At 42.3% G+C, this 21,773-nt stretch overlaps 1 protein-coding gene across 1 annotated transcript in view; it reads left to right on the top strand.

Annotated features, from left to right (window-relative positions):
- Positions 1-21,773, top strand: part of LOC138853681 (putative neural-cadherin 2) — a 197,148-nt gene that overhangs the window by 126,409 nt on the left and 48,966 nt on the right. Inside the window, exon 6 of the mRNA XM_070091743.1 lies at positions 16,200-16,433. Coding sequence (XP_069947844.1) covers positions 16,200-16,433 — 234 coding nt within the window. The remainder of the gene's footprint in view (positions 1-16,199; positions 16,434-21,773) is intronic.

The following is a 21,773-nucleotide window of genomic DNA, read 5'->3' as shown; positions in this document are numbered from 1 at the left end:
TTTTTACGAGGATAATGAGGCTCAAGTTAGAGTATGTAGGAAAGAGGGAAATTATTTCCCAGTAAAAGTAGGCCTTAGACAAGGATGTGTGATGTCACCGTGGTTGTTTAATATATTTATAGATGGGGTTGTAAGAGAAGTAAATGCCAAGAGGCAAGAGGTGTGGAGTTAAAAGATAAAGAATCACACATAAAGTGGGAGTTGTCACAGTTGCTCTTTGCTGATGACACGGTGCTCTTGGGAGATTCTGAAGAGAAGTTGCAGAGATTGGTGGATGAATTTGGTAGGGTGTGCAAAAGAAGAAAATTAAAAGTGAATACAGGGAAGAGTAAGGTTATGAGGATAACAAAAAGATTAGGTGATGAAAGATTGGATATCAGATTGGAAGGAGAGAGTATGGAGGAGGTGAATGTATTCAGATACTTGGGAGTGGACGTGTCAGCGGATGGGTCTATGAAAGATGAGGTGAATCATAGAATTGATGAGGGGAAAATGGTGAGTGGTGCACTTAGGAGTCTGTGGAGACAAAGAACTTTGTCCTTGGAGGCAAAGAGGGGAATGTATGAGAGTATAGTTTTACCAACGCTCTTATATGGGTGTGAAGCATGGGTGATGAATGTTGCAGCGAGGAGAAGGCTGGAGGCAGTGGAGATGTCATGTCTGAGGGCAATGTGTGGTGTGAATATAATGCAGAGAATTCGTAGTTTGGAAGTTAGGAGGAGGTGCGGGATTACCAGAACTGTTGTCCAGAGGGCTGAGGAAGGGTTGTTGAGATGGTTCGGACATGTAGAGAGAATGGAGCGAAACAGAATGACTTCAAGAGTGTATCAGTCTGTAGTGGAAGGAAGGCGGGGTAGGGGTCGGCCTAGGAAAGGTTGGAGGGAGGGGGTAAAGGAGGTTTTGTGTGCGAGGGGCTTGGACTTCCAGCAGGCATGCGTGAGCGTGTTTGATAGGAGTGAATGGAGACAAATGGTTTTTAATACTTGACGTGCTGTTGGAGTGTGAGCAAAGTAACATTTATGAAGGGGTTCAGGGAAACCGGCAGGCGGGACTTGAGTCCTGGAGATGGGAAGTACAGTGCCTGCACTCTGAAAGAGGGGTGTTAATGTTGCAGTTTAAAAACTGTAGTGTAAAGCACCCTTCTGGCAAGACAGTGATGGAGTGAATGATGGTGAAAGTTTTTCTTTTTCGGGCCACCCTGCCTTGGTGGGAATCGGCCAGTGTGATAATAATATATATATATATATATATATATATATATATATATATATATATATATATATATATATATATATATACACACACACAAAGGAGTGCCTCCTACATGACCTTACACAGGTATTGACACGGGGACAGGAAATGAGTCTCATCCTAAATCCATCCAAATGTGAAATCATCTCAAGTCAGTCAACAAGTGATAAATGCAGTGAGATCAAAACTACCAGGAGCAGCAATCATTGCCCCCATTGTCTTGCTAGGAGCACCTCTGGGAAACAATGCCATTGACACAATTCTCAGGAAGAAATTGGAAGAGTTAAGGAGAATGGAACAACGAATAGGCAATCTGGACACCCACGATGCCTTGTACCTTCTCACAAAGTGCTTGAGTCTGCCCAGGTTGACATATTTCCTAAGATGTGCACCTTCATATGGTAACCCTATACTGCACGAATATGACAGTATTCTGAGGCAGATTTTTACGAAAGTACTTAACCTTACTCTAGAAGACGGGCAGTGGAACCAAGCTACACTTCCAGTCAGACTAGGAGGCATTGGTGTCCGCAAGCCATCACAGATTGCGTTACCTGCTTTTCTGTCATAGTGTATTGCATCCAGAGAGCTTGTAGCAGCGATTTTCCCTGAACATCTTAGGGACAAGATTGGAGTCCAGGACCAAAAATTCATTGACGGAGCAATGATCTGGGATAATCTAACGGGCTCTCAAACCAGACCTGCTCCCCCCAACAACTACAAACAATCACACTGGGATGGTACAATAGTGGAAAATATAGCCTCAACAATGCTTCAGAGTGTGTCAGGGAAGGATAGAGCCCGCCTCCTGGCAGTGAGAGCCCCTCATGCTGGGGACTTTCTGTTGGCTGTTCCCAACTCCAGCCTTGGCACACTCCTCGACCCACAGACCATCCGCATCGGTGTTGCCCTTCGACTTGCCGCCCCTATTCTCGCCGAACACAGGTGTATTTGTGGCAGTGAAGCAGCAGACCGATTCGGGTACCATGGTCTTGTGTGTCGTAAATCCGAGGGAAAGATTGCAAACATGAGGAGGTTAATAACATTATCAAGAGGAGCCTCACAACAGCTGGATGCCCAGCAGTAAGGGAGCCACCCCAACTATGCAGATCTGATGGCAGCCAGAAGCGTCCAGATGGTATCACCCTTCAAGCCTGGACAGATGGGAAGCAGGTGGTGTGGGACTTTACGTCGGCATCTACCTTGGCTGATACCTATCTCCAATACACCAGGGAGGAAGGAGGGGCAGATGCAAGCTTCAGGGAGTCCCAGAAGTCTAGAAAATATGGAGAACATGCCCATCATTACATGTTTGTTCCCATAGGCTCAGAGACCCTTGGCTCATGGGGAAAGAGTGCATCTAAATTCCTTAAGGAGCTGGGAAAAAGACTCATCAGGGTAACTAGGGATCACAGGGCAGCTAGTTTTCTGTTCCAGCGGCTCAGTTTGGCTGTTCAAAGGGGTAATGCATGCTGTATTTTGGGCACACGCCCCAGCTCTGAGGAGGTGGATGAGATTTTCGCCTTATAATCGGTGATACACACTAACAACATGTACCGTATATGCCACCTTTATATCAACAATGTATCTCTTAAATCTTCTGTACCATACTATGTAATAAAATATTCCTATTGGTAAAAAAAATATATATTAAAAGATGGGGTGGTAGGGAAAGTGGAATATTCAAACGGCTTCAGGAAGAAATCCAAATATTCTTCCTTGAAGCCTTTTTATCCACTTCTCCGAGGCTATGGGTCCCACAATTTACACCAGAAGTGGACCCCATCCTATATATATATATATATATATATATATATATATATATATATATATATATATATATATATATATATACTCGAAGCTACGCATCAGAGGGTCATAACATACATCAAGACACGCAGCGAACAGTCAGTAGTATCATGTAAAACATACAGATGGGACTGCAGGTATGGGTGAGGAAGAAAAAACACATCAAGAAGCAGGGGCGAAGGACCGATCAGAAAACAACTTATAGGTAATTGGGTAGAAGAGATTGGTGTGAGGAAAAACACGAACACAAAGGGAAGGAAATACACACGGAGGCACAACACGTGCGGATGTACAACACAAAAAGAGAAGCATGACATAGTACAGTGCAACACGGGGAACGATAACAAAGAGACGTGCCAGGAAGGGGACAAGTAACACGAGACGTTAAGTAGCGGGGTCTGCGCTGTATCAGAGGGGAGGTCCAACAAACTGAGACTCAGCCAGAAATAGACAGTCCACATAATACTATGAGTATCCAGAAAACAGAGAGAGAGATAGAGAGAGAAACAGAGAGAGGGGAAACATTCAACATGATTGATGAAGTGAGGAACTTATGCTGGTCATATGACAGAGAATTTATTGTAGTTTTCCCTGGAGCACTGCTGACGTAGTTTATTAAGCAGTGTAAATACTGCAAGAAAGAGCAAGAGGAGAATATGTCAACAAATGTAGGGAAAACATTGTGGATGCGGTGAATAACAGAGAGTGATAAAATTGATGTAAATGAAGGAAATATTGAACATACGGTAAGGAGAACAGGAGTGATATGAAGCACCACCACTGTGTCGGCGGAGTACTACCACCCTGTGTGGGTGGAGCACCATCACCCCTGTGTAGTTAGAGCACTTCCACCCTGTGAGGAGATAGCAGTACCCCCCTATTTGAGTGAAGTACCATCACGCTTGTGTGGATGGAACAATACCATGCTGTGTTGGTGAAGCACCATCAACCACGCGAGGATGGAGCACTACCACCCTGTGTAGGTGGAGCACCTACACAGGTGTAGATACAGCCTGCACACCTTGTAATATAATAAACAGTGGAACAAACAAAAGACAGCAGAGGTTATATGGCTTGCATTTCCTTCACCAGTGAAGCAAGCTGGTGTTTACAATATGGACTGACCACTTCGTCTCAAGGTTGAGGGACTGATTACCTCATTCTCCTCCTGTTCTTCAAGTTTATCCTTTGTATGGACTGATGAAGCCACTGTGTGGCGAAACGTTTCCTAAATAAAGATATCCAAGAGTTGCACATGTGTCTAATTTAACAACGCGTCGGTTCTTTGAACCATTCATCTAGAATATTGCTTATCTAATGTATCATTCAATTCTTCCCAAATTTTATTAATTATAAATGAATCCAATTTATATAAACCATAGAAAATACTCATATTATCTTCAAAACTGCTTTTTTATGAAACATGATTCAATTATATTCCTGTAGACCATAGATTTCATTGATTCAGCTTTCTCACCCGAACTTCCTCCTCCCTTAGTTTATGCACTTTCACCTCCCTCATATTTGTTGTTGTCATTTTCCTCTTGTTCCATCTACCTCTTACTCTAACTGTAGCTACAACTAAATAATGATCCGATATATCAGTTGCCCCTCTGTAAACGTGTACATCCTGGAGCCTACCCATCAACCTTTTATGCGCCAATACATAATCAATACTAATAAACTAATAAATATATATATATATATATATATATATATATATATATATATATATATATATATATATATATATATATATATATATATGCATATATATATATATATATATATATATATATATATATATATATATATATATATATATATATATATATATGCATACATATATATAATAACAACACTAGTGCAGTGTTGTTATTGATCAATACCACTCGTTCCGTGGGTACAATAGTATAATATACTGCTTGTTGAGCTAGTACACAAACACACCACCTTATGTCCTTCGATGGTGGGTACAACATTTAGCTTGGCTGGATGCGCCATTATTAAGGATTGTGTGGTCTAACGGTCTAAAGCGTCATGCGTTTTCGGTCACCATGAGGCAGGCCAAAACAGCGTGGGTTCGACTCCTTGGCTAGTGCAGTGTTGTTATTGATCAATACCCCTCGTTTCAAGGGTACAATAATATATATATATAATATATATATATATATATATATATATATATATATATATATATATATATATATATATATATATATATATATATAATGCAAACTCGGCATTAGAGTACATAGTGCTTTGCCACATTGCCAATCTCGTGATAAGTATGGGTGCCTACCCGACGCTAGAGGGTCACTCCCCATATCCCAGAGCTCCAGGCTTGTACAAAGATATTTCATCAAATCATGCCACATGCAATGAACTACGAATGAGATTTGAAATGCTTAACATTTCCACCTGTTTACTTTCGCTGTAATTGCAACTAAATAATGATCTGATATATCTGTTGTCGATCTTTAAACTTGCATATCCTTATGTCTACCCAACAGTCTTTTATAAACCATTACATAGTTCAACAAATTGTTATCATTACTCCCTATATTATAACTCATAATGATTTATCCTCTTTTCTTGAACTATATATTTCCTATTGCCACAACCTCTTTCTATACAAAGTTCAGTCAAAAGCCCCTTGGCAACCCAAGCTTACTTACTACGCCCTTTACAAGACTTGGTCCCACTGGAATTTAGGTCCCTCGTTAATACTGTTCTCACTTGGTTAAAAAGTCCCTCAACACTGATCACCTCCCCAAATCTCTCTCCTCAGCGCTCCTCTCTTCTGCAGGTGCAAGTACTGTATAACTCACTTTCTGCACCCGATACTTATTTTGTTCCATATTATCCTTGAATTTCTATATTTATTTTCTCTTTCTTATTGCCAAAATTGATCCTTCAGTATTATTGTTACTATTTCCTTAGCTCTAAATCTTTGAGATACACCTGACCTAATCCCATCTATTTCTCCCTCCCCCACAAAAAAACTCTCCAACCCCTCTTCAGCTTTGTTTCACTTAGAGCTAAGAAATCCATCTTCTTTTCGTTCATTACCTTAGCAATCATTTTTTTTATCATCTGCATTATATCCACACATATTCAAACACCTCAGCTTTATGAAGCTCAGGGAAGACTTTATTTTTACTGGAATATTCTGACACTACTATGAACAGTTTGGACATTTATAACTATATTCAATATTTGAGCATAAAAAATTCTGTCTTTAAATATTATGTATGAATCGGTTTTGAAGGAGTTGGTAAGGACAGATTTCAGTGTAGGTTCCAATAATTGTGATGAATATTTTCTCTATTGGTAAAACTATCAAGTCATACTAAGGAAGTTATACATACGTAATATCGCTAAATACTGACTTATGGGCTTAAAATTCTGATCCATATGCTTTCTCAGTTGCTTTATATTATGTAAGAGATGATCATTATTCTGACAGAAAGTAGCTGTCTAATACAATTCCAAGTCAGAGAACTTCAAATGTGAAGTAATCAGAACTTCCCATTGATTTAGAATCTAATAGTAAATTTTATCACATTAACAAAAAAAAAAAAAAATCAGCAGTTTAAGCATAGATCAGTGAATGTAGGTTTCCGATTTTCCGATACACAGAAGTCTGAAATGTGATTAAGACATTAAAGAATGAATGAGAATTCTCCTTTACGAAGAATTCTGTTCAAGTGAATTTAAGCCCGAATTTTATATGCTCAATATTGATGGTACTATTTTATCTTATAAAGGAAGATCAGATTGCATTGTTTAAATATTATATTATTTTTACGAACAAAAATGTAAAATTTATTGTAATTTTTAACAACCATGGTTTTGTATTATTATTTTTCTGAATAGTTTAAAATGTGTTTGTTCAAAACAAAGACAACGTAAATTTAATTTTATTGTTATTTAATATAATATAGATAATCATACTTTCGTGTAGTGACTTAAATTTAAAAATTGATTCGAATGAAATTTTGATATTTTGGCATTTTAATATTATTTTTATGTTTTGATGATGCATTCAGGACAGCAATCTATAATAAATTGTAAATCCTATGAAGATGCTATTATTGCCTACTTGAAACCTCACGTATTGTGTGTACTCACCTCGTTGTGGCTGCAGGAATCGAATCATAGCTCCTGACTCCTCCTCTTCATTGATCCCTACTAGGATCTCTCTCTCTCCCTGCTCCTTGAGCTTTATTATACCTCGTCTTAAAACTATGTATGGTTCCTGCCGCCACTACGTAAGTTGCCAGACTCTTACATTTCCTGACAACTCTATGACTAAAGAAATACTTCCTAACATCCTTTCGACTCATCTGAGTCTTCAACTTCCAAATGTGACCCTTGTTTCTGTATCCCATCTCTGGAACATCCTGTCTCTGTCCACCTTGACAATTCCTCGCAGTATTTTCTATGTCGTTATCATGTCTTCCCTAACCCGCCTGTCCTCCAGGATCGTCAGACCGATATCCCTTAACCTTTCTTCGTTGGGCATTTCCCTTACCTCTGGAGCTAGCTATGTTGCAAACCTTTGCGCTTTCTCTAATTTTGTAATGAGCTTCACCCGTTGTGGGTTCCAAACTGGTGTTGCATACTCCAGTATGGGTCTGACTTATACTTTGCATTTGGCGGGGTTAAATTCAAGGAGTCAGTTACTGGACCAGTCTTCCAGCCTGTCCAAGTCGTTGTAATCCTGCTTAAGCCTTATGCGATTTAATTCTCCTCATTAAATTCACACCATCTGCAAACAGGAACACTTCTGAGTCTATCCCTTCCATAATGCCGTTCCTATATACCAAAAATAGTGCTGGTCCTAGGACTGACCCCTGTGGAACCCCGTTTGTCACAGACGCCAACTCTGACACCTCATCACATACCATGATTCATTGTTACCTCCCTGTCAGGTATTCTCTGATCAGTTGCAGTGCCCTTCCTGTTATGTGTGCCTGAACCTCTAGATTTTGCACTAATCTCATGTGAGGAACTGTGTCGAGAGCCTTCTTGCATTTCAAAAAAATGCAATTTACCCACATTTCTCTCTGATAAATTAGACACATGTGCAACTCTTGGGTATCTTTACTGAGGAAACGTTTCGCCACACAATGGCTTCATCAGTTTATACAAAGGATAATCGTGAAGAACAGGAGAAGAATGAGGTAATCAGTCCCTCAACCTTGAGTCGATGTAGTCAGTCCATCAATCTTCAATAGAATACAGCATATGTGCCGAGAAGTAGCTTATAAACCGTAGGCAGGAGAGGTGCAGCAGACGTAGTTGGTGTCACATTTGTTCAAGGATGAGGGACTGATTACCTCATTCTTCTCCTGCTCTTCATGATTCTCCTTTGTATGGACTGATGAAGCCACTATGTGGCGAAACGTTTCCTCAAATAAAGATATCCAGGAGTTGCACATGTGTCTAATTTATCAACATGTCGGTTCTCTGAACCATTCATCTACATCCTGTCAGACACCGCAACTTTACGGGATCTTAATACTTGGGAATTCTTCGCTTGCCTAACCCTTGGGCACGACCTACTTCCACAATGAACAAATGTGACACCACCAACGTCTGTTGCTCCTCTCCTGCCTACGGTTTATAAGCTGCTACTCGGCACATATGCTGTATTCTATTGAAGATTGATGGACTGACTACATCGACTCAAGGTTGAGGGACTGATTATCTCATTCTTCTCCTGTTCTTCACGATTCTCCTTTGTATAGACTGATGAAACCATTGTGTGGCGAAACGTTTCTTCAATAAAGATACCCAAGAGTTGCACATGTGTCTAATTTATCAACGTGTCGGTTCTCTGAACCATTCATCCACATTTCTCTCCTGTGTCTTACTTCGGTTACCTTCTCATAAAACATAGGATTTTCCTTCCCTGAATCCGTACTGGTTGTCGTTTATGAGCTTGTTCCATTCTAGAAGCTCCACCACTCCCCTCCTGATAATCTTCTCCATGACTTTGCATACTATACAAGTCAGTGGCACTTGTCTATATTTTAGTGTCTCGTGTCTGTCTGCTTTCTTAAAAATGGGGACTACATTTGCCGTCTTCCATATCTTAGGTAGTTGCCCCGTTTCTATGGATATGTTGAAAATTGTTGTTAGTGGCACACACAGCATCTCAGTTCCCTTTCTAAGGACCCACGGACAGATATTGTCCAGTCCCACTGCCTTTGAGATATCAAGTTCACTTAGCAGCTGCTTCACCTCTTCCTTGGTTGTGTGTATTTCATGCAGCACTTGATGGCATATCCCATGTTGGTGCACCCCCCTATTCCGACTTTCTAGAGTTCTTTCTGTCTCCACTGCAAATACATCCTTAAATCTCATGTTGAGCTCCTCACATACTTCTTGGTTGTTTCTTGTGAACTCCCCACCTCCTTTCCTCAGCCTAATTACCTGGTCTTTGACTGTTGTTTTCCCCCTAATGTGGGTATGCAACAGCTTCGGGTCAGACATAACTTTCAATGCTATTTCGTTATTGTACTGTCACTGGGTCTCCCTCCTTATCCATGCATATTCGTTTCTGGCTCTTCAGCTAATCTCTATTTTCCTGCAACCTTTTCCTTCTGTACTTTTTCCATTCTATCTAGCGCATCTAGTTTTTGCATCCCTATATCTTCGGGTAAACCAAGGGCTCGTTCTGGTCTTCCCATTGTTTATGTTACCCTTGGGAACAAACATTTCCTCTGCTTCCTTGCATTTTGTTGTCTCATAGTCCATCATTTCGCTTACTGATTTTCCCATCAGTTCTCTTTCAGATTGAACCTCCTGCAGGAAGTTTCTCATGCCTATGTAGTCCCCTCATTTATAGTTTGGCTTTTCCCATCCTACTCCAGTTACATTCTCCACTTGTAACTCTGTGTATTTAAAGCTCAGAACCACGTTCTCACTAGCTCCGAGGGGCTTTTCATATGTGTTATCCTTGATGTCAGAATTGCTCAGGGTGAATACGAGGTTCAGTCTTGCTGGTTCATCCTCACTTCTCTCTTTGGTAGTGTTCCTAACATGTTGATACATGAGGTTTTCCAGTACCACATCCATTATCTTGGCTTTCCATGTTTCAGGACCTCTATGTGGCTCCGCATTTTCCAAGCCAATTTCCTTGTGATTGAAATCACCTGTGTGAGTTCTTTTGGCCACCTCAGCAGTGACTAAAGCTCTCGCTTCACACGGCGAAGATCTGGGTTCGATTCCTGACGAGGGTAGAAACACTGGGCGTGTTTCTTTTCACCCGGTGTCTATGTTCCCCATCATTGAAATGGGTACCTGGGAGTTAGTTTACTGGTGTGGGTCGCATCCTGGGACAAAACTGACCTAATTTGCTCGAAATTCTCTGCATAACAAAAGGCTTTCTATATGTCGTATGTCACTGGTGTCAGCTAGGCCTGTATAACATGTACTTATTTACTTGTAGTAAATAAAGATATGATTATTATTATCTGTGTAAGCACCATTGTTCTATTGCTCTCTTCATATTCTTCTCTTGGCCTCCTGCAGTTCTGTGGCAGGTTGTATATCACTGCAATGACTACCTTATGTCCCCTAGACTGAACTGTACCTTCTGTGTAGTCCTTCTCGCCCATTTCGTCCATCCCTTCCATTTCCTCAAATCTGCATCAGTTTTTAATAAGCAGTGCAACTCCCCTCTCTCTGCTCCCTCTGTCTTTCCTTAGGATCTGATATCCAGATGGGAAGATTTGCGTCTGTTATCATCCTGGTGAGTTTCATTTCTGTGAGTGGTATGATGTCTGGGAACTTCTCCTTGATTCTTTCATACAATACTCATCTAAGGGATGTACTGACTTAAGTTCCTTAGAAGAGGTTTTCTCCTGCAGGAATGTATTTTGAGCCAATTCTCCCTTGAATAACACTTAGACTCAGAAAATTTGTCAACTGGGTGATGTCATCCTCTCCTTATTGCTTTCATGATACATTCAATCGCTTTTTTCTCCTCCTATCATTTAGCTTCATAAGTTTCCTATTCAACTTCTTGGAACCCATAAACAAAAACTGACTTCTTTCTTTCATCCTCCAATTGCACTTCCCTTTGCATCCCTTGAGTCGATTTAGTTCCCTCCATTGAAGCATTCCTTCCTTCAGTCTTTTCTTTATCTGATGACCCTGTGCTCAGTGGTCTGTCATTTTCCTGTCTCAGTTTATCCTGGGCACTGCTGTTTTCTGTTAGGGGCCTCTGCATGTAGCTTAGCTCCTTCAGTTCCCTTATTTGATCCTGGTGTGCTCCTCATGTTTTACCAGGCTCCACAGTGGTTTGCCAGGGCCTCCGCATACAGTATACATCCTTGGGTCCCTACAGTCCCTTCATTTGGATCTAATGAAGCAGTTCCTGATATCATGCCCGAACCGTTCTTAAATTCTTTGGATTGATTCAGATTTTTTAGTTCTTCTTCTAAGCTCTGTATCTTAGCTTGTGCCACTTTGGCTTATAGCTCCCATTTCTTGCTCTTTGCAGCTATCCTCTCCTCCATTTTCTAGTTAAGCTCTTATTGCTTCCTTCCCCAGTCTTCTCTTTTCATGAGCTCTGTCTCCCAATCTTCCATCCAAGGCTCATCCACCAGTCCCCTGGTTCTCACTCCTGTTCTTTGGCAACCCATTTTATTTTATTTTATTTTATTTTGGTCACCACAGAAAGAGAAACGTATGGGGTTTCATGTGGTCATTTGTGATGTGTGTTCGTGTGAGAGAGAGAGAGAGAGAGTGTGTGTGTGTGTGTATCTGCTTAGGTGTTTGTTGGAGGGAGGGAGAGGGGAAGGGATGTAGGGAGGGGGGAGAGGGATAGAGAGTGGAATGTGGAGACAAGCAGAGGGGGAGAAGGGTGGGGGGAAGGATAAAGGAGTAAGGGAAGAGAGGGTAAAAGGAAAAGAAGGAAGGCAAAAGGAGGGAGAGAGGGAGAGGATGTGTGTGTTAGTTACCATTTTGTCCTAGGCACATGTCTATTAGACACTAGGCCTGTTGTGTGTATGCGAAGTCGTATGTGTATGTGAGTGTGTGCGTGTGTTTGTGTGTACTCACCTAATTGTGTCACCTAATTGTGGTTGCAGCGATCGAGACACAGCTCCTGGCCCCGCCTCTTCACTGATCGCTACTAGGTCCTCTCTCTGCTTCCAGAGCTTTGTCATACCTCGTCTTAAAGCTATGTATGCTTCCTGCCTCCACTACATCACTTGTTTATGCTATTCGACTTCCTGACGACTCTATGACTGAAGAAATACTTCCTAACATCCCTATGACTCGTTTGTGTCTTCAGCTTCCAATTGTGACCCCTTGTTTCTGTGTCCCCTATCTGGAACAACCTGTCTCTGTCTACCTTATCTATTCCACGCAGTATTTTGTATGTCGTTATCATGTCTCCCCTGACCCGCCTGTCCTCCAATGTCGTCAGTCCGATTTCCCTCAACCTTTCTTCGTAGGACATACCCCTGAGCTCCGGAACTAGCCTTGTTGCAAACCTTTGCACTTTCTCTAATTTCTGGATGTGTTTGCCCAGGTGTGGGTTCCAAACTGGAGCTGCATACTCCAGTATAGGCCTGATGTACACAGTGCACAGTGTCTTGAACGATTCCTTACTAAGGTATCGGAACGCTATTCTCATGTTTGCCAGGCGCCCGTATGCTGCAGCAGTTACTTGGTTGATGTGTGCCTCCGGAGACATGCTCGGTGTTATGGTCACCCCAAGATCTTTCTCCTTGAGCGAGGTTTGCAATCCTTGGCCACCTAGTCTATACTCTGTCTGCGGTCTTCTTTGCCCTTCTCCGATCTTCATGACTTTGCACTTGGCAGGGTTGAATTCAAGAAACCAGTTGCTGGGCCACATGTCCAGCCTGTCCAGGTCTCTTTGTAGTTCTGCCTGGTCATCATCTGATTTAATTCTCCTCATTAACTTCACACCATCTGCTAACAGGGACACCTCTGAGTCTATCCCTTCCATCATGTCATTCACATATACCAGAAATAGCACTGGTCCTAGGACCGACCCCTGTGGGACCCCGCTCGTCACAGGTGCCCACTGTGATACCTCATCCCGTACCATGACTCGTTGTTGCCTCCCTGTCAGGTATTTTCTGATCCATTGCAGTGCCCTTCCTGTTACATTCGCCTGATCCTCTAGTTTCTGCACTAGTCTCTTGTGAGGAACTGTGTCGAAGGCCTTCTTGTAGTCCAAGAAAATGCAATCAACCCACCCCTCTCTCTCGTGTCTTACTTCAGTAACTTTGTCATAAATCTCCAGAAGGTTTGTGACACAGAATTTGCCTTCCATGAATCCGTGCTGATTATCGTTTATAATCTTATTCTGTTCCAGGTGCTCTACCACTCTCCTTCCTTTGCATACTATACAGGTCAGTGACACTGGTCTGTAATTTAGTGCCTCTTTTCTGTCTCCTTTTTTAAAAATGGGAACTACATTTGCGGTCTTCCATACGCCAGGTAGTTGCCCAGTTTCAAGGGATGTGTTGAAGATTGTGGTTAATGGCACACACAGTATATCTGCTCCCTCCCTGATGACCCACGGAGAGATGTCCGGTCCCATTGCCTTTGCTGCATCAAGGTCACTTAGCAGCTTCTTCACCTCCTCCTCAGTTGTGTGCATATCGACCAGCACCTGTTGGTATATTCCCTGTTGGTGTCTCCCTCTGTCCTGTCTTCCCAGAGTCCTTCCTGTCTCCTCTGTGAATACTTCCTTAAATCTCCTGTTGAGCTCCTCGCATACCTCTTAATCTTTTCTTGTGAGTTCCCCACCTTCTTTCCTCAGCCTGATCACCTGGTTTTTGACTGTCGTCTTTCTCCTAATGTGGCTAAACAGCAGTTTCGGGTCAGACTTGGCTTTTGATGCTGTCATTTTCGTACTGTCGCTGGGCCTCCCTCCTCATCTGTTCAAATTCGTTTCTGGCTCTTAGTCTGATCTCCTTGTTTTCCTGGGTCCTTTGCCTTCTATACTTCTTCCATTCTCTAATGCACTTAGTTTTTGCCTCCCTGCACCTTTGGGTATACCAAGGACTCACTTTGGTCTTCCCATTGTTTCTGTTGCCCTTGGGAACGAACCTTTCCTCTGCCTTCTTGCATTTTTTTGTTACATACTCCATCATTTCATTTACTGTCTTTCCTACCATTTCTCTGTCCCACTGCACCTCCCGCAGGAAGTTCCTCATGCGTGTGTAGTGTCCCCTTTTATAGTTTGGCTTTTCCCATTCGACTCCTGTTACCCTTTCCACCTGTAACTCTACTGTGTAATCATAACTCAGGACTACGTGGTCACTAGCTCCGAGGGGCCTCTCATATGTGATGTCATCAATGTCTGAGCTACTCAGGGTGAACACAACGTCCAGTCTTGCTGGTTCATCCTCCCCTCGCTCTTTGGTAGTGTCTTTGATTTGTTGATGCATGAGGTTTTCCAGTACCACATCCATCATCTTGGCTCTCCATGTTTCGGGGCCCCCATGAGGTTCCAGGTTTTCCCAATCGATCTCTCTGTGGTTGAAATCACCCATAACCAGTAACTTTGCTCTGCACGTTTGAGCTCTTTGTGCCACCTCAGCCAGTGTGTCCACCATCGCTCTGTTGTTCTCATCATATTCCTCTCTTGGCCTCCTGCAGTTCTGTGGTGGGTTATACATCACAGCAATGACTACCTTATGTTTCCCAGATTGAATTGTGCCTGCTATGTAGTCCCTTTCTCCAATCTCGTGCATGCCCTCCATTTCCTCGAAACTCTATCGGTTTTTTATGAGCAGTGCAACCCCTCCTCCCCCTCCACTATTTCTATCTTTCCTCAGGATCTGATATCCCGGTGGGAAGACTGCCACTGTTATTGTCTCAGTGAGTTTCGTTTCTGTGACTGCTATGATGTCCGGGGACTTCTCGTTGATTCTTTCCTGCCATTCCTCGTATTTATTTGCTATTCCATCTGCGTTTGTGTACCACACCTTCACGTTGGACCTGGGAGAATATTGGGGTTGGGGGGTGGGAGCCCTTGGGGGGTTACGAGGGTTTGTGGTGTGGGTGGGATTTTTGTTGGGGTGCGTGAGGGAAGAGTGCCCGTAGGGAGCTGCTGTGGCAGTGGGGTTTGTGATGTGGGGGGTGGAGGCAGAGGGAACAGTGTGTGGGTGTTGGTTGAGATTGTTCAGCTGCATTGGGGTTTTCACAGTGTGGGTGGGGTTTGTGGTAGGGAGGTGGGGGCAGAGGGAACAGTGTGTGGGTTTTGGTTGAGGTTGTTCAGTTGCTTCGGGGTTGTTGTGGTTGGAGTCCTTCTGTGGGTGTCTCTGTAGGGTGTATTTGTCCTTCCACCTGAGTCTGGGTTCTGCTCGTCCTCATCGATGCCTCCCGTTTCTCCTTTCGTTTTTGTACCCTCTCTCTCAGTCTCGTCCTTTCCTCCTGTGTTCTGTCGCGATCGAAGTACACACTCTGGTACTCTGATCTGTCCCTCAGTCGTGCTTTCTCCTGCAGGACCCTAGTTCGAGCTGATTCTGCCTTGAAGACTACTTTGACAGGCCGTCTCCTTCTTGGAGCCCGTAGACAAACACTGACTGCTCCCTCTCCTCCTCCCACTGTGTCCCTTTGTGCCCTCTGAGGTGTTTTATCTCCTTCCATCGAGATGTTCCTGCCTTCAACCCCTGCCCTTGCTGCAGCCCCTATGCTCAGTGGACTGTCTTCCCTGCTCAGCTGTTCCCTGCCACTGTAGTTGACTGTTAGTCTCTGCATAAGTCTTGTCTCATGCATTGACTGCAGGCTTCACGATTGCTCTTCCTATACTCATCTTTCCTGAATCCCTACAGCCCCATCGTCTGTGACTGGTATAGAAGGCCCTGATGTGTGTGTGTGTGTGTGTGTGTGTATGTGTGTGTGTGTGTGTGTGTGTGTGTGTGTGTGTGTGTGTGTGGGTGTGTGTGTGTGTTTGTGTGTGTGTGTTTGTGTGTGTGTGTGTGTGTGTGTGTGTGTGTGTGTGTGTGTGTGTGTGTGTATATGTGTTTGTATGTGTGTGTGTGTGTGTGTGTGTGTGTGTGTGTGTGTGTGTGTGTGTGTATGAGTTCCTAATTACTTTAATAATGGCTCAAATTATAATATCATGTTCTTGGCAGGAGTGTCTGTGTTGATGATCTCTGCCTGGGATGCTGACGACGACACCGAGGGCACCAACGCTAGGCTCTCTTACTCCATTGAGAAGAACGTGATTGATGAGCGATCAGGAGAGGCGCTCTTCAGTATGGAGCCTCATACTGGTCTAGTGATGACGGCTCTCTGCTGCCTGGATCGCGAAACTACACCAGAGTATCAGATCCAAGTGGTGGCCTCAGATGGCGGTGGCCTTAAGGGTGAGTGCCTCTACATATATAGCTTTTGTGCACTCATATGGTAGCGAGTGGGTGAGTGTACCCGAAAGCGCCACTCGAAGGAAGCGGTCTCTCAAGACTGCGTATTGACATTAATATCAGATGTGATATTATACAGATAAGATTAGATAAGATTTGTTCGAATTCTTAAACGGGATGGTTAGCCATCCAGGATAATCCAAGAGTCAGTGAGTCATCTAGGACTGTCTCATTTCTGTTGTGGTCCTTCATTCTTGTACTCATAATGCGACCCACACTAGTCGTTTAACACCCACACTGCTAGGTGATCAGGGACAGCAGGTATAAGGATACATACTCAGTGTATCCACCCATGCCAGGGACTGAACCACGGAAACCCAGTGTGTGAGGCGAGTCCTCTGCCTATCGAGCCAAGAGAAGTCCTAAAGATAATGAAAACTTCAGATTGAGGTGGTTTTTAAAAGGAGAGGTTTTTAAGACTGTAGTGGCATCAGAAATTGAAGTCCTCAGGTGGGCAAATACTAGAATATTAGTACCTAAATTTATGTTTTTCTTGAGCGCCGTGGTGGAAGGCTCGGCGCTTCTCGCTGCTAAGTGTTCACTTCTGACCAATGGGAAGGCTTCTGGGAGCAGCTTCACCTATGACATAACTGGTCCATATCGCATCTCATTGGCCGAGTTCACCTGATGTAAATAATTTTAGCAGTGTTCGTCAGGGACGGTTTTCCTGCACTAGGCTGTCAATATTCTCCAAGTTTTATCAGTCTACAAGGCGGGTGATTTTCTAGGTTTGTTTCCAATGCAGAGTTGAATGCCTGAACCGTGTGCTGATACATAAATGAAGCTCGTGAAACATAATTAACAGTGCCGTATCACTGAACTTATATGGTATAAAAAGTGCAAATATTATAACACTTCATGTGACCGAAAAAAGTGCAATGTTAAAGAAAAATTCAAAATAGTTCCTACCTTTTATATTCACTCTTATTGAAAAATAAGGTTTAAATAAAATATTAAGTTGTTTAAAGACATTGTGAATTAATATATTTTTTTGAGATTTTTTTTTCCAGAGTGTGGCAGGTGTCAGTTTTCTTGTCGTTCAGGTATTCGTCACCTATCAAACATAGAAGCACAAATGCCTGCACACTTGCACTCAGATATTGCTTTTATGATTTGGAAAAGGATCCCAAAGCTGATGTTTGTGACGTGATGTTGTTGGGAATGATAGTTACAATTTCTTCACGATATCTATCAAAATCAAGCCAGTCAAGTGTTTCAATCCTTGTTATATCATCTAGAGATTCTACATTATATTCAGTACTGCTTTATGCTGCTAACAAACCAGTTACATTCTCTGAGTTCTTGAGCTGTTGAATTTCCTCCTGAGTTTCAGTTCATTCTCAACATCGTCAACATTAGTTGTTTTCATGACTCACCTGCTGCATTGACACTGAAGAACTTATTCTTATATGGAGGATCTAGATATGTGCTTAGTATCGTAGTATCGTAGTCAGTGTTGTAGCTCTCGAACCTCTAGTTAACAGTGAGACTTGGACAGATGATCGTGTTACCCAAGCGTGAAAATCATGGATCACTAAAAAACTTTGTTGATGAAATGTTTCAAATATTGTACTTGAATTAGTATTTCTGAGACCAAAGAATTTCTTTCACTAAGACGTACATTTGTTTTTTTTGAATTATTTTAGCAAGCAAGAGATCTAGAAAACATGCTTTTATTTACTTCAGTCATGTGATGGATGATGGTAGGAATACATTGCAATGTGTTTTTTTTTGTTCACATTTCCCATCTAACACAAAGTGCTATTCCAGTGGGTAGAAACATTCTTAATGAGCATACGCTTTGATAGGTCATTGAGGAGCCGTTCGTTTACTGCAAGCTAGAGGAGAGTGAAGTGGCTCACAGTGATATTTTTTATTACTCTGCTCCAGAATACAATCTTGAATAATGAGTTGAATTGTGGGTAAAAGCATAGAAAACTGTTGTATGTCTTTTGACAACACTTGCTGTCAAATGTATTTTGAAAGATGGTATGTTGAATTCATATATTAAATTTTAGTAACCTTGGTGATGTGCGTGACTTTGTGGAATCCAGGAGATGACCACTTTATTGACAACAAAATTCTGAATGAAATCTTTAAGAGCATAAGAAAGAAGGAACACTGCAGGAGGCCTACTAGACCATGCGAGGCAGGTTCAATTCACCTCCCTGCTTAAACCAATGACCTACTTAGTCAAGTCAAGTTACATCCACTTATGGAAGGGGCACGGCATCAGACCTATTAGCACAAGCTAGCCAGGTCCAACTCACACCTACCCACACCCACTGATGTATTTATTTAACCTATGTTTAAAGCTACACAACCTCTTAGCTTCTATGGCGGTACGCGGGAGTTTGTTCCACTCATCCACAACTCTGTTACTAAACAAGTGCTTTCTTATATCCTTCCTGAATCTGAATTAGTTCAGTTCCTTAAGTCTCTCCTCATAGTTCATACCCCTTAACTTTGGGACTAGTCTCTTTGCATACCTCTGCACTTTGTCCAGTTTCTTAAGATGCTTTATCAGGTGTGAGTCCCATGTTGGTGTCGTGTATTCTAAGATGGCCCTGACATATGCTACACTGAGGGTCTTAAATGAATTTGTCAACATTCCTGAAAACTACTCTTTGATTTACCATTTGTTATTCAGTTGTTTTGTGTCTTCTGTGATATGCTTGGCAGTGTGCTCACCCCTAGGTGAGCACACAGAAAGGTCTGCAATCTCTGTAGCATAACTCTACTCGGTGATTGTTCTTCCTGTCTGATCATCATCGCATATGCTGAGGTTAAATTTAAGCATCTACTTATCGGACGAGTCTTGCAGTTTGTCAAGAGCTATTTGTAACCTTCAGCAAATAGAGATACATCTGCTTCATCCCATTTGGTATGTCATTTACACATTTAAATTACCGTATTGGTCCTAACACCGATCCTCAGAGAACCCCGCTTGTCACTCTTCCCCATTCTGTCATTTCTTCTCGGGTAATCACTATGCTTCCTTTCACTAAGGTACTCTTTGATCTACCAAGATATATTCCAGATTATTCCTGCCTGCACCTCAAATTTTTGTCCTAGGTGAAGCACAGTATCAAATGCCTTCTGGTAGTCCAAGAATATGCAAACTACCCATCCCTCACTCTCCATTCTTACTTCTGTCATTTTATCATAGATTTCCAGCAGGTTAGTAAGACAATATTTGCCATCTCTAAACCCGTGCTGATTACTGCTTATGAAGTAACTTCCTTCCAAGTGCTCTATCACTACTTCTGATTATCTTCATTACTTAATTAGGTATTCATGTCAGAGATACTGTCCTTTAGCTAAATTATTCATGTTTTAACTCTCTTCACTGTCTCTTGGAAATCTGACAACTGCCCAGTATCCACTGACTAGTTGCAGACCCTAGCTAGTAGTTTACACAGTGCTTCTGGTTCCTCTCGACAACTTTTTCAGGTCTTAATGCCATTGATGTATCCAGCTCACTAAAAAGTTTAACTGTTACCCTGCTGTGTATATGGTTTCCATTACTATTGGTTTATCCATTGCTCTTGGCCTCTGGTATTGCCCATTTCCACTGAGAACATTTCTTTAAATCGTTCGCTGAACACTTTACAGACTTCTTTGTCGTTACAAGTGTGCTGTTCCTCTTACTTCTATAGTAGAATTACCTGGTCCCTTGTGTTGTTTCTTCTGATGTGGCTGAGAAGAAGTATTGGCTCCATCGTGGCTTTTCCTCTTGTGTCCTTCTCAAATTGCTTCTCAGCCTCTCCCCTATATGTAACTACAGGAGCAGAGCAATGTTCGAGGTATCCCGACTTCAGTACACTATTCGCCAAATATTTTCTTAAATATGCCTCTGTGTGTGTGTGTGTGTGTGTGTGTGTGTGTGTGTGTGTGTGTGTGTGTGTGTGTGTGTTTGTGTGTGTGTGTGTTTGTGTGTGTGTGTGCGTGTGTGTGTGCGTGTGCTTGGGTACATGTGCATGTACGTATGCTAGCATCAGGAGTGGCAAACCCAGTGTACTCACAGAGTTATTGATATCTGAATCATAGTGGTGCTGTGGACTAAGACGTCGTGCATTTTAGCGGGATTCCCAGGAGAGAGAGATGTTAGTTAAAATATCGCGGGTTCGATCCCCTGCTAGTCACTCAATTTTTTTAATATACTGGCCGTTTCCCATTGAGATAGGGTGTCCCGGAAAATTAAACATACTTTCACCATCATTCACTCTATCACAGTTTTGTGAGAGGCGTGCCGCTGCTACTGTTCAGATGCCTCGCCAAAACTGCAAATATCCCCATGTTTCCTTCAGAGTGCATCATGGATTGTATCTACCAGCTACAGGATTCATGTCCTGTTAACCGGTTTCCCTGAATTCTTTTACAAATATTTCATTGCTCACACTCCAACAGCTCTTCAAATCCCTTCATAGACACCTGCTGGCTGTCACAGCTCATCACACAGAAGGGTGACTTGTACCCCACTTTCCTTCCATTCACAGGTTTATACTTCCTCTAAGCCATCCTATGTTGTTACATCCACTCTAATGTCGAAGCCACCTCAACAACCCCTCCTCAGTCCTCTGGATTATATATACTCTTAGTAACTCCACCATAATATTAACATCACTCATTGCCCTCAGACACGGCATCTCTACCTCCAGTCTTCTTTTCGTTGATCATTCACATTTCTTGCTTCACACCCTTATAAGAGTGTTGGTACCATTATACTCTTATTCATTCCCCTTTTTGTCTTCAAGGATAACAGATGCCTCAGTGCACTACCCACATTTTTCCTTTCATCAGTTTTTTGGTTCACTTTATCTTTCATAGACCCATCCACCGACAGTCCCAAAAATTTAAATATATTCACTTCTTCCTTACTTCCTCCTTCCAATCTGATATCCAATGTTCCATTACCTAACTCGTTTGTTAACCTCATCGCCTTCCTCTTTTGTACGTTTACTTTCAATTTCATCCACCAACCATAGCAATTTCTCTTCAAAATCTACCAAAAGCACAGTGTTATCGGCAAACAGCAACTGTCACAACTCCTATTTCCCTGAACATGTTAATCCTTCACTTCTCCCCAATGCTCTAACATTTATTTCTTTTACAACCCCATATATAAATATGTTAAACAACAATGGTGACATCACGCTTCCCTGTCTATGTCATGTTTTTACTTCAAAATAATCTTTCTCTCTCCTATTTACCCTAACCTGAGCCTCACTATCCTCTTGAAAACTCTGAACTGCTATCCGTATCCTACCACGTATTCCATTC

Source organism: Cherax quadricarinatus, chromosome 37, assembly GCF_038502225.1.
Source record: "Cherax quadricarinatus isolate ZL_2023a chromosome 37, ASM3850222v1, whole genome shotgun sequence".
Lineage (NCBI taxonomy): Eukaryota > Metazoa > Arthropoda > Malacostraca > Decapoda > Parastacidae > Cherax > Cherax quadricarinatus.
This window is presented reverse-complemented; position numbering and strand designations above follow the sequence as displayed.